At 39.7% G+C, this 13,965-nt stretch overlaps 1 protein-coding gene across 1 annotated transcript in view; it reads right to left on the bottom strand.

Moving 5' to 3' along the window:
* The window catches only part of TXLNB (taxilin beta), a 73,906-nt gene extending 61,137 nt beyond the window's left edge, over window positions 1-12,769 (bottom strand). The window contains exons 1-2 of the mRNA XM_006884941.1: window positions 12,698-12,769; window positions 9,661-10,116 (exon numbers count right to left, since the gene is read on the bottom strand). Coding sequence (XP_006885003.1) covers window positions 9,661-10,102 — 442 coding nt within the window. The 5' untranslated portion in view covers window positions 10,103-10,116; window positions 12,698-12,769. The remainder of the gene's footprint in view (window positions 1-9,660; window positions 10,117-12,697) is intronic.
* Between the last annotated feature and the right edge of the window lie 1,196 nt (window positions 12,770-13,965).

Here is a 13,965-nt window from a genome sequence, read left to right as displayed (position 1 = left end):
GGAATCTTCTGTTCAGCTCTTTAGTATCTTGAATTCTTCCTTGTGCTTTGGCTTCTCTACGCTCCAGTGCAATCTTCAGAGTCTCTTCTGACATCCATGCAGCTCTAGTGGCTTAATGGTAAGGAGTTAGGCTTCCAAACCAAAGATACATAGTTTGAATCCACCAGCTGCTCCCAGGGAGAAAGGTGAGCAGTCACTCATGACTACCTCTGAAAACACACAGGGAGTCAGCTGTGAGTGTCACACTTAAACCCATTGCTACAGTCATTCTGTCAATCCATCTCACTATGAGTCGTCTTCTCCTTCTGACCCTCTACCTTTCATAGTATGATATCCCTTTCCAAAGAATAGCCTCTCCTAGCAGCATGCCCCAAATTTGTGAGATGAAATATGTGAGCACTATCCTTGCTGCCAAGGGGCACTCTGGCTGTGCTTTTATCAGGACATATCTCTGTTTGGTTTTTGACAGTCCTTGGGCTATTCATTCCCAGAATTTTTCTCCAATACCTCAACTCAAAGGCTTTTCCTTCTGTCAACTTTATTCATTATCCGGTTCTCAGAAGCATAGCAATGACTGAAAAGACCATGATCTGAATCAAGCACGCCTTAGTCTTCAGACTTATATCCCTGCTCCTCAGTAACTTGGAGAGATCCCTGACAGCAGATTTTCCCAAGACAATATGTCTCCTGATCAGGAGATCAAAACCTGCTGATTTTGGTTCTGAATCCAAGTAAGATTAAATCATTGACAATTTCAATCTTTTCTCCATCTGTCATGATGTTTTCTATCAGTCCAGTGGGACTGATTTTTGTCATGGTGAAGATTTTTGTCTTCTTGATGTTGAGATGCACTCTATATTGAAGACTATAGTATTTTTTTGATCCTCGGCAGTGTTCCAAGTCATCCTCACTTTTCAGGAAGCAAGGTTATGTCATTTACATAGTGCAGGTTGTTGGCGAATCTTCCTCCAAACCTGATGGCTCATTCTTCTTCATAGAGTCCAGCTTCTTGAATTATTTGCTTAGTGTACAGAATGAATAGATATAATGAAAAGATACAACCCTGATGTATACCTTTCCTGATTTTAAACTGTGCAGTATTCCTTTGCTTTGTTCAAACAATAGCTTCTTGGTCTAGATTACGGGTTTTACATGAGGACAATTAAATGTTCTGGGATTCCCATTCTTCTCAATCTTGGGCATAGTTTGTTGTGATATGTTGTTGTTGTTGTTGTTGTTATGTGCCATCGAGTCACTTGCAACTCATAGCAACCCTATGCACAACAGCCCTAAACTCTGCTCTGTCCTGTGCCAATCGCACTGTCTCTGACACTCCCATCCCAATTTTCCCAGTCACTGAATCAATCCACCTCATAGAGGGCCTTCCTTTCCCATCCCAATTTTCCCAGTCACTGAATCAATCCACCTCATAGAGGGCCTTCCTTTCCTGTGCTGTCCCTCCACCCTCCCAAGCATGATGTCCCTCTCCAAGGACTGGTGTCTCCTTACAACATGTCTGAAGTATGTGAGACGAGGCCTCAGAATCCTTGCCTCCAAGGAGCAACCCAGTTTAATCCTCTCCAGGATGAATCTGTTTGTTTTCCTAGCAGTCTATGGTACCCTCAATACTCTTCTCCAGCACCAAAGGTATCAATTCTCCTTCTATCCTCCTTAGTCATTGTCCAACTCTCTGATGCATGACAAGTGATTTCAAAGACCATGGCCTGTATCAGATGCACCTTATTCTCCAGGGAGACACCATTGCTCTTTAGAACTTTGGAGAGTTCCCTAACAGCAGACTTTCCATCGCAATACATCTTTTATTTTCCTGGTCAAATAATGTCTTTGCATAGTCAATAAAACACAAAGACCTTTTCCTGGTATTCTCTGCTTTCAGTCAGGGTCCATCTGACCTCAGCAATGATATCCTTGGTGCCATGGTTGCTTCTAAATCCAGCTTAAACTTCAGCAAGTTTTCTGTTAATGTACCATTCTAGCTGATTTTGGCAATCTTCAGCAGTATTTTGCTTGCATGTGCTATTAAAGCAATAGCTATAGTTACAATGGCTAAAACAATAGTGAGAATATATCTTTTAAATAAACAAACACATTTGAATCTCATAATGAGGAAAGCTCTTGTGCTTAAGTTGTTGAACCTTCTATGTGGGGTCCTGACTTCAAGTCCAATGTTCTTAATTACTACATAACCACGACTTGTCTGTCAGTGGAAGCTTGTGTGTTGCTCTGGGACTGAACAAGTTTCTGCAGAACTTCCTGACTGAGAAGGGCTAGGAATAAAGGTTAGATAATCTACTTGTGAAAAACAACCAAGAAAAACCTTATTAATCAAGACATTCCAACTTCCAACTGATTCTGGGGGTGTTGTAGGGCTGGATACTATTTTGTTTCTTCATGATTAGGGTCACCAAGAGTTTGGGACTAACTGGCAGCAATAGTGAGGACATTATTCCAAGGAGTTCAAAATAAAACAAAATCTTACAATAAAAAAAGAAGTCAAATATTAATACTTCCATTCCCTTCCCTGATCAGAATAAAGTGCTAATAATTTATCTTACTTTATATCTGCTTCTCTGAACTTTCTTTCCCCTTTAGGCTCTGACCTAAGTTCTAACTTCCTTATCAGTCTACTCAAGAAAATAATTATTTGCTGCATAGATTCTCTTTCGCTTGCATTTTTTCTGGACTCTGGCTCTTCCATAGACTTTACCACTTTTATTAAATCAATAGGTGAGACACTTAGAATGGAAATAGCAGTCAAATGGAAATGAAAAAACATACCATTTGAGAAACTGATTATTTAAAGGGGTGGTAAGTAAATGGGTATCTGGAGAGCGTCTTGGGGAGCTCTCTCTGAGGGTGTAATCTGCAGGGGATTGGGCTCCCAAACCAAAGGCTGCTCCTCTCTGGTGGTTCGCATGCACCAGCAGTTCCACTGGAGAAAGGTGGGCAATCTCCTGTAGCGGCCTTTACAGCCTCAGCAATCCACTGGAGCATCAGCTTTGCGTCGGTTCCCACTAGGTGCCAAGGAGTCAGTGAGTATGTGAAAGACATCTCAGAATAACATGGCACATCCACACCATTGTTCAGCAGGTATAACTGAACCTCACATGTACCTAGAAAAGCTGAAATCCATGCACCTCAGGCTGATTGTTTCCATGTACTGTATCTCATGCTAGTGACTTCAAGACTCATCTTTGCTTGTTTATTATTGCTTTCAGAGATAGAAGAGACTTGTGGAATAGCCTTATTTAATCCTTGGTTTATGCTTTAGGCCTCACATTTCCTGTTCAGTTATAAATCTAAATGTTATACTCTACTGTGAGGTGATTCCAACAAAGGGTTTGGTGTTAACTCCCAAAAGCTGATGGCCATTGAAAATTCTTTGGAAAGCAGTTCTACTCTGAAATGCATGGGGCCACCACAAGTTACTCCACAGCAATGAGCTACTGATATATTACATCACCTTTTATTTACAGTTTTTGTTATTGTTGTTAAGTGCCACTGAGTCTATATATATAAGTACTGAGGCGCTCTGGTGGCCTAGTGGTAAGAAGTTATGCTGCAATCCCAAAAGCACTTGGTCCAAATCCATCTCTTCTTGGATGATTAGCTGCCTCTGAAAACCCACCAGAGGGTCAGCTATGGGTCAGTTCCAACTTGATGGTACACAACAACAAAATATATAAATATCAACAGTTGGAGAATTTGGCCAACAAAGAAACTCTTTAACTCTGACTGAAATCTCAAAGAACCCAAGGCATACATTTTGAAATTTTAGGGTAAGGAAATTAAAAAAATTTCAGCATCTTAAAAATACCAGCTAATATATCACTGGATAAACATTAAATACATTAGTCATATCATTGATCAAATGCAGAAAAAAAACTAATGGAATATATCAGGTAAGAATTTACTTACTTAGTTCTATAGAAGAGCCAGAGACATTGTAAAAACAAGGCCATAACCTGCACTTCATCTTTTCTCAGCAAAAGAATTGAGGAAGCACTTTCAGAATAATCAACATCAATTGCTTCTGTAACCTGTTTGAGCAAAAATCACCCAGAATGTCTTGATTCCATTCTAGATTTACCCACTCTGAATTCCTGTGAACAAGATTTGGGAGCAGCATTTCTGACAAATTTGACATTTGACTTTTAATGCACAATTTAAGTTTGAAAATTATTGGCTTGTGAGATCAGAGTGCTGGGTCAATGAATTGCTAAAGAGTCTGCTAAAACTACCTGCAAACAAATGAAATAAAATTATTTCAAGTGAAATAATTTTAAACACAGTAGTTGCTCACCACTCATCTGTCAGTTTGTGACACTGTGGTGTCTTTTTTGTTGCTTTGATACAGGAAGCTATGCCACCAGTATTTCAGCAGCAGGTTCAGTCATGGTTGATAGGTTTCAATCCCAGACTAAGGGAGTAGGAAACAAATTGACCACCCATTTCTGAAATAATGGGCCCTTGCAAATCATATGAATAGCAGTGGAGCATTGTCTGTTAAGATAAGGTCCTGGGGCTGGGGAGATGCTCAAAATAGATAACAGAGGAAGAGCTGCCTCCTCTAAGCAGTAGTCCTTATTGTTGTTGTGTGCTATCAAGTCAGAACTGACTCATAGTTGATTCGCCAGTGGGTTCAGAGGCAGTTAATCATGGGCAGAGATTGTCCACCTTTCTCCCTTGGAGTAGCTGGTGGATTAGAACTGAGTGCCTTGGGATTACTGTGCAGCTTCTTACCACTAGGCCACCAGAGCTCCCTATGGCATCTGTTAATGACAGAGATGGAATAAAACTTCCTGTCAATGAAGGACCTTCGTTTACTGGTGTTGCACAACTCAAAATGAGGAGAAACAGCTGTAAATGATAATTAATATTTGGAACATGAAAGGTGAGAAGTAGCAAAGAAAATTGGAAGTTGTTAAAAATGAATAGAATACATAAAGATTGATATATCAGGCATTCTCAAGCGCAGCTTAAAGAAAACAACCCCCCAAACCAAACAAGCATGCTACTCATGGCCTTCAAATCAGAACTGACTCATAGAATGAGATGGCCCATCTTTTCTCTTTTGAAGAGCTGCTGGTGGGTTCAAACCTACACAGAGGCACAACCTTTTGTATTAGCAGCACCCTACAGACCACACCAGAGTTCCTGATCTTGGCATTGTTGTGTTACGTGCTGTGAGTCAGAATCTGCCCCTAGCTAATGATCTCCAGTGGGTTTTCAGAGGCTATAAACTGCAAGAGAGGGAATTGCCCATTTTTTTTCTCTCTCCCGCAGAGCAACTTAAACTGTGTGCCTTTGGATGTCCTTACAATTAGGCCACTAGACTTAAGTGGACTTATATCAGCCATTTTAGATTGGATGATCACATGATCTACTAGGCCAGGAATAATACAATTGAAGAGGAGTAGCATCACATTTGTTGTCAAAAAGAACATTTCAAAAACTGTCCTGAAAGAACCTACCAAAGTAGATAGTCCACAAAAGTTTGAACTCTCTGACACATTGTCTATTGGCCCAGACTCAATCCTGGGAGTGTTAGGACTAGAACCAAGAAGAGATGAAAGTTTATGCTTGGAAAAGGAAGCTATGAGAACCAGGAAGCCAATACTGACATGCATAGAACTGGTGCTTCGGCATAAGTGATGTCAGAAGACTGAGAACCACCGACTGAACTTTGAACTCTCCATAGTATTGTCTCAGACTCCAGCCTCAAGGCTCACCCAGAGAAGGAGGCCGTAAATAGAGCCTCACCTCAGTAGCCTGCTGCCTTTCTTCTATTTCCTTTCAAGGAGGAGGTACATCTCTTTGAGGATGTAATTTTTTAATAAATCTATAATAATTATTTTACCTTAAAAAAAAAAAAAAGGATCTGTCCTGAAGTGCAATGCTGCTGGTGATAGGATAGTATTCATATATACATACAAGAAAAACTCAGTATTCAAATTTATTCCCCATGATAAATTTACAAAGTCATTGATGAAGAAATCCAGGATTTCTACCAACTTCTGTTTCTGAAATGGATAAAACTTGTAATGAAGATTATTAATAATTAATAACATTATTAATAAAACTTGTGTTTGGGATGCAAAAGTTGGAAGGATTGGTAATCAGGATATGTAGCCTCAGAAATAGAAGGGTGCTGGAGATTCTAAGACAACATTTTACATAACTGAAAAAAAAATCTTTTATTCACTGACAAAGGAGATTAATCAGAACTGGCTTTGACAAGCACTGTGGCAATTGGACAATTAAAACAGACTTTCAAAGGGGGGGGGGAAGAAGAACTAACTGGGGAGGAGGGTAGAGAAAATAGTGCAACAATGAATGAATGAAAACTCCAAATCTCTAATGTTCATCAAAATTAATAAAATTTAAAAAAATAAACAAAGAATAAAGAAATCTGTTATTGCAAATACATTTTTTAAAGAAAAAAGCATAAACAGTGACATGGCTCTTGCCTGACTGGAATATATAAATAACACACCTGTGGAAAAGGATATGGAAGCAAATCATTATCGGTCAGAACAAGTCCAGAGTCTAGTTGAAAAACAGACCATCAATTGTTCATATGCAAACTCAAGATGAAGTTTATTTAAAAATGACTGGAGCGGCATTTGAGAGAACTGCCAAAATGTAAGGTGGATTCAGAAGAGGAAGGGGAATGAAGGATTCCATTGTGAGTGTTCAGTGTATCTTAGTTGAAACTTTGTTTTATTGACTATGAAAAGGCATTTGACTATATAAATCATCAAGAAATATGAGTAGTTTGGGATTTAAGTGTAACTTTTAGGGACTCTGTGCTTTGGGGAGGATAAGCAGGTGAAAAAAAAAAAAAGAATAACGCTGAGATGAATAGAGATTCCAGAATACACAATTGTGCTCGTATAGAAACTGTATAGACCAAGAAACACCATTTGAACACAACAAAGGAATACTACACAGTTTAAAATTGGGGGAAAATAGGCATATGGGTGCCATCCTTTCCTTATTTCTAGAAAATATTCAAATTGATGAGCATGTAATAATATGTGAAGAGAAAATAATTAAAGAAAATAGACTAAAGAAAGAAGAATATGGCTTTAGAGTTAAAAGATTATCAACAACTTGCATTCTATAGATTACACAGCCTTGCTGGCAAAAAGTGAGCAAGACTTGAAGCCCTAACTGATGAAATTCAAGGACCGTGGCCTCCATTATGGATAACACTACAGCATCAAGAAAACAAAAACCTTCAAAACTGGACCAATAAATGACACTATGGCGAAATGATTGAAGTTAATGATTTCCTTTTACTTAGATCCATAGTTAGCACCCTGAGAAGTACAGACAGGAAATCAAACAATGCATGGTAGCAGGTACATATGCTATAAAGGACCTTTGTAAAGTACTAAAGAACAAGCATGCCACTTGGATGAAGACATGCCTGACTTATGTCTTGTTATTGCCAATTGCTGTGTATGCATGTCAGAAGTTGGTCAATGAATAAGGACAACCAAAGGAAGACTCAAAATCCTTTGAAATGTGGAATTAAGGAAGACCAATCCCAAAGGCACATGATTCTAATTCACTTTCTGCTCTGTGGGAAAGGATGGGCAGGATCTCCCCCTGTGCTATTTACAGCCTCTGGAAATCCACTAGAGGGTCAGCTATGAATTGGAGCCAATTCAACAATCAATAACAACAATATTCAACATACTATGCCAACAGAGCAAAGAAATTTATCTTGGGAGGGGTGCACCCAAACCACACCTTAGAAGGGAGGATAGTAAGATTTCATTTCAAATACTTTGAGTATATTATCAGGAAGAACCAGTCCCTAGAGAAGGACATTATGCCTGAAAAAGTAAAGGGTCAGTGATGAAGAGGAAAACCCTGAAGGAGATGAATTCAAACAGTGTCTGCAATGGGCTTACGCAGAGCAAAAATTGTGAGGATGACACAAAATTGGGCAAAATTTTGTTCTGTTGTATATAGGGCTACTATGAGTTGGAGTCAAATTCAGTGGAGCTCTGATGGCCTACTGACAGGAAGATGTGCTGCAATCCTGAAGGTGCACAGTTCAAATCCACCAGCACAGGAGAAGGACGGGCACTGTCCTCCTGGGCGATTAACTAACCGCCTGTGAAAACTTGCTGGAGGGTCAGCTATGGGTTGGCTCTGACTCGATGGTACACAACAACAACATGAGTTGGAATCAAACTCAATAGCAACTAACAACAACAGTAACACAGTGGTTTGTGTTTTATTAAGCTCATAATTCAATAATATAATATTTAGAAGGATAGGCTAAGGTGCTCTGTAGATGGTGTGAAGGACCAGCATTGTACACACACATAATAAAAATAAGGTCACTGGGACATGCTGATTCATCATAGTGGTTCTGATCAGCACATTCAAATGGAACTGATGAGGTATAGGTAGTGGCAGAACTATTGTTGTCATCATGTGCTGTCAAGTCAGAACCAAGTCAGACCTGACCTTCCAGCAGGTGTTCAGAGGCAGTGAATTGCATGGTAGGAGATGGCCCATCTTTCTCCTGTGGAGCAGCTGGTGGATTCAAAGTACATGTCTTTGGGGAAGCAGCACAACTCCTTACCAATCAGCTCGTAGCAGAACTAAAGAAGTGACGCTTTTTCTTTCTTTAAAAAATAATTATTCATTCTAGGTGAGATCTGGTAGCCTAGTGGAAGCTGCACTGCAATCCCAGAGGTGCACGGTTTGAATCCACCAGATGCTCTGCTGGAGAAGGAAGGACAATCTCCTCCTGTACCAGTCAGATATGATTTAATGGCATGCGCGCGCACACATACACACACACAAATAAATAAATAAATCTTTAAAAAAATATTCATTCTTACAACAAATATTTGCTAAATACATAAGTGCCATCTACTATCCTAGTCAGTAGACACGCAATGATGTACAAATTCATGCTGTCTTTGCGCTTGAGAGAAATACATAGTAGGGAAAGATAAGTATTAAACAAACAATTACAAAAATTAATGTATTATTTTGAACATTGACAAGTACTCTCAAGAAAAGATACCTGGTACATTAAAAACACCAAATAGTAAGACATGAACTTATCTAAAGACCATTTGAGTGTTTGTGAAATGATGAGTAAGTACCCAAAAGACTGAATTGAAGGTGCTAATGGGGAATGGATAGATATTTCTGGGTAAAGAAAGTAAGATGTGCACTTTCCCCACGGTAAATGTTCCAAAACCGGAAAATAAAGATAACAATGACAATAACAATAACCAGAGCGGTGGTGGCACAAATGGGGTGAGAGTTCAGGAAGGTGATGCTGTGTAAGAGCCACTTGAGATAAAGCAGGAGTTTTTAGGGCTTAAAAGGTCATAAGGATCTAAGACTTAATCCTAAAAGCAGTGAGAAACCATTGAGGAGAGAGCCTTTGTTGAAAAGTTCACTTTAGTGAGAAGACAAGGCTTGAGTCAAGTTCAGCAAGAGAAGATGTAGGGAGAACTTGAAAAAAGGTTATTGTAGTAAAACCAGATAGTAGACATACATGTGTGAATGTAAGGTTCAGTAGGATTTGAAAGCAGTGACTCTTATAAGAAAGAATTAAAAGAAAGACAATTCACATATTAGAACTCAACTACTTGCCTAATCCTTTCAGGATTTTCTTTTCCAGCTTCTGCTCTTTATTGCTGACAGGCTCTTTGGCTGCAGATGGCTCCCCCGGAGCAGCGGGTTCTCTTTCGGGCTCCTCCGTGTTCTCCTCACCATCTCCATCCTCGTTATTGGGGGATTCGGCATTCTCGGGCTGCTCCTTGGCTTTGACAGCACCCTCTTTCCCTGCTGTGCCCACGGTCGACCCGTAGGTGTTTATGATGTCCTCCAGTTGTCGATTCAACTCTTCAGAGATATCATGAACTCCTTTTTCAGGCTGCACACCTGCCTCTTTTGCTGGTGCTTGGAGTGGAGTTAGGGAATGTTGGCCATCTGGAGTCTCCAGGCCATTTTGACTGAGTAATGATGAACAATTGTCTGTAGGAGGTGTTGACTGTTGTTCTGCTGAGATTGGTACAGGTTGATTAGCCTCCATATTTGGAAGACTTTCTAAAGAGAAACACAGGTTTAATGTAGTTAATCCAGTGTAGATATAAGTAGTAAAGGTATCCCAAATGTATCTCGACTAATTGCTGTTTCTTCCAGATGAATGAATGCTCAGAAACCATTAATACTGTAATTAGTAAAGTAGGAACATCTGGAAGCCATCTTTCCAAATGTTGTTGTTACATACCATTAAACTGGAACCTACTCACAGCTGACTGTCCAGCAGGTTTTCAGAGGTTGTAAATCACATGAGAGATTTCCCATCTTTATTCCAGGGAGCAGCTGGTGGATTCAATCCACCTGCTTTTAGATTCGTGGTGAACTTCCTACCACTAAGACACCAGCGCTCCCTAAAACAAAGCATACTACCAGCATGTTTGTGGTTATGGTCTTTAAATTCTCACAGTGTTCCCTATTAGTAACCCTGAAAGTGTATTCATGTTACGAGTTCTTGTGGACATAGTTATAATTTAGCTTGGTAAGTAGTAAATTCATGGTTGCCATTCTCTTACAAATTCTATGTAAGTTCACAACATTAGAAGTAACTTATATATAGACTGAAAATATTTCAATTAAAAATAGTATTAGTTTTTTGAAACAAAAAATGTACTATAATTGAATTTACTAAAGATCAATTTTAATGATCTTTAAATCTGTTTTCATCCATACATCAAAATGATGATTACTTTGGGGTAAATGTGGTGTTATAGAAGGTACATACTCTCTTGCTTTTCTGGGACTTTCTTTTTCTTTTCCTTGGATAAGTAACATGTAATTATTGATAACCATCTTTTAGTATAAGGTTCGAGTTAGCATCATTATGGGAGTAAGGCAGAGAATGAAGGAAATTCTCAATAAACAAACCAAATAGTTTGGACACATGGTGATGCTCATAATAATAGTTCCTTGAAATGACAAAATATCTTTTCTTCTTAAATAAGACTTTCTATCATCAAACTTCTGTATTCAAATCAAGAAGCAGTAGGATACCCTAATTTTATTAGCAATGCAGGGAAGTAATCCAGATATACGTTGTTGTTATGTGCCTTCAAGTCTCCTGTGATTCATTGAAACCCTTTGTACAGAAGCTCTGAAGCCTGCCCTGTCCTGAGCCAATCTCACTGACTCCAACACATATACACCCATTGCCCCAGTTCCTGTATCAATCTATCTCACCTGGGGTCTTCCTTTCCTGCGCTGTCCCTCCACCCTTCTGAACATGGTGTCTTTCTCCAAGGAAGGACAGGTTCCTCCTGGCCACATACCCAAGATATGTGAGACATTACTTCAAAATGAGCTTTTAGGAAATAGAGGAAGTAAGTCAAAGTTTCCAGAGTTTCTAATTAAAATGACAACTGATTCAGCTTATCTCTTTAAGCTGTGGTGCATTTGTTTATAAATGATATTTAACTATGAGACTGCTAATTAAAAACATAAGTTTGGCAGGATCCTCAAAACGTGCAGGTTTTGCAGCTGTGGTAGCATGGAAGAGACAACACATTGCTCTACACACTGCATAACTTTCTTCTGTTCTCAGGGCAGTAGATGTCAAAGGCTTGCATGACAAGAAGAACCGAAAGTTCACCACACAGACACTGCCACCCACGTTGTGACACTCACCAAGCATTTATTAACTTGGAAGGAAGTCCTTTTCCTCGAACTCATTTGAATTGACCGACTATTTCCAAATGATGCCATAAATGAGGCTTCATCGTCCTCAGTGTGGCACGTCTCTTGATCCTGACCTCTCCTTGCTGGGCGCACTCATCTATATATAACTTTTGCCTGTAGTCACTCCCTCTGGACTTGGAGAATGACACATGGCACCTGCTGTCCAGCCAAAAGTTATTTTAAGCTCTTCTAAAAGGAGTCATTAGCACTTTATCCTTGAAAATCAAGGGAGGAGAGTAATTTCTATATCCATTGAAAAGCGTAAACATTAAGTCCATATGCGAGTTTACAAGCACCATATGGGGTTTATTTTAGAATGAAATGTAAATTTAAAGTAATCCAAACATCAAACTAATTCATTAAAAGCCCTCACTTCCTAAGAGTTTTAGTGTGGTTAGTCTAAATGCGAATACTTTATTTGTATTGATTTGCTCTTTATTCATCAAAGACTGCACCCCTGCTGGCTTTTTTAGACCTAATTCCTTGACTATCCTTCAACCTCCTGCTCCTCATTTGCTTGAAAACAGAGTAACTGAGTCAATGAAAACTACAGGATGGCATGCTTCCTACAAGTAGCCACAAGATAAACCAACAACAGGGAAAGAAACACAGCCAAAGGCACTCTCAGTTACTTTTAAGTTAGCCATTTCTAGTTGCTGGTACAGCAAAACAATTCTTTATAGTGACATTTATGTAAACTTCACTACTTCTTTTGAAGTTTTTCCTCAGAAAGAAAGCAAATTCTTCACTTGCACTGCCAGTCCCCACAGATTCACACGCACACAAACACACACACACCCTTCCTGAGCAACACGTTTTAACTGTAAAGAAAATAATAGAAAAGTCTTCAGCAAGTTAACTGGCAGTCTTAAAGGTGCAAGTTTTGAACACCACAACTGTTTGTCATACTCACCAGAAAGTAAGGAGCTAAGCACAGAGAGAGGAGGAGATGAGAAAGGCAGCAAAAAGCAAGTCAGAGCAGTAACAACAGGGGACAGGCATGCCCTGTTCTTACAAGGGAGAGAGAAACCAAAGACACACACACACACATACCCACATTCACAGAGGCACTGGCAGCGGGCAGGAGGGGGTGGGGAAAGGAACATCCTATGACACAGCAAGAGAGAAATACTCCCAAGCTTCAGGAGGTGTCTTTTAGGAAAACATCTTAGTAAAAAGACGCAGCTGGTCCAGCTTATCAGATCCTCCACATTCTATCCTTTTAAAAATTAACGCTGTAGGCTGTAGGTCCTCTTTGTGAGTGCAGTATTTTGCTTTTATTGCTCTTTGTGGTAGAGATTAGATTTTTAAAGATGTCTTGGTTTGTTTTCAAGTGTGGGTGATGATTCATCTTCCTCCCCTCCCCCAAGCCCCACGCCTTCTCAAGCTAGCCTAATTAGTGCCAGGTCTCTTAAAGGAATTGAGGACACAAAGAAAAGCAATGATCTAGAGAAAAGAGGATGATAGGATCACTTGGACTCTGATGTCACTGGTTGGGCTGGTGGGAAAATCTGAGGTGCCTCTGTAGATGGGTGCTTTGTACCACATTTAGGGATATTCACATGTGCAGGACTTGGCTCCTCTGGCAGCTGACCCCGCCTCAGCTCTCCAGGCTGTGTTCTCATGGCACCTAAGCCCTCAGGTAAGCAATTTGATTTTTCGACCTCAGTTGGCAGCTTTCCCAACTCCAACAGCAGCTTTTCTGAGTCTTTCGCACCCTTCTTAAGACTTCACCCTGCCTTTCATTCTCCTCAAAGGAGAACAAAACAAAAATTCTTCTTTGTTCATCATAAACACCTCTCAACTTACATCCATTCCCCTTTTCTTTCTGCTTCTAGTGAATGTAATGTGTTCCTAAACACTTTTTCTAAAGTACAGTCATCCAAATTTTCTGAAGCAGATCCAGAATAAGAACATTGATGTCTTCTTTTGGGGGCTAGATGGGCATTGTGATGCCCCTGTGATAGGAAGAATAATGGCCCCCAAAAGATGGCCACGTCCTAATCCCTGAAACATCTGAACGTATTTGCCTTTCATGGCAAATGGGGTTTTGCAGATATTGAAGTTAAGGATCTTTAGATAAAAAGATTATCCTGGATTATCCAGGTGGACTTGATGTAACAACAATGCTTCTGGTAAGTGAAGGAACTTTATTTACCTATTTTAAATCTTTTTATTGTA

This window comes from Elephantulus edwardii, unplaced genomic scaffold (assembly GCF_000299155.1).
Source record: "Elephantulus edwardii isolate Elephantulus edwardi_28Jun2011 unplaced genomic scaffold, EleEdw1.0 scaffold00039, whole genome shotgun sequence".
NCBI lineage: Eukaryota > Metazoa > Chordata > Mammalia > Macroscelidea > Macroscelididae > Elephantulus > Elephantulus edwardii.
The sequence above is the reverse complement of the archived record's forward strand: the minus strand, read 5'-3'. Positions and strand labels throughout refer to the sequence as shown.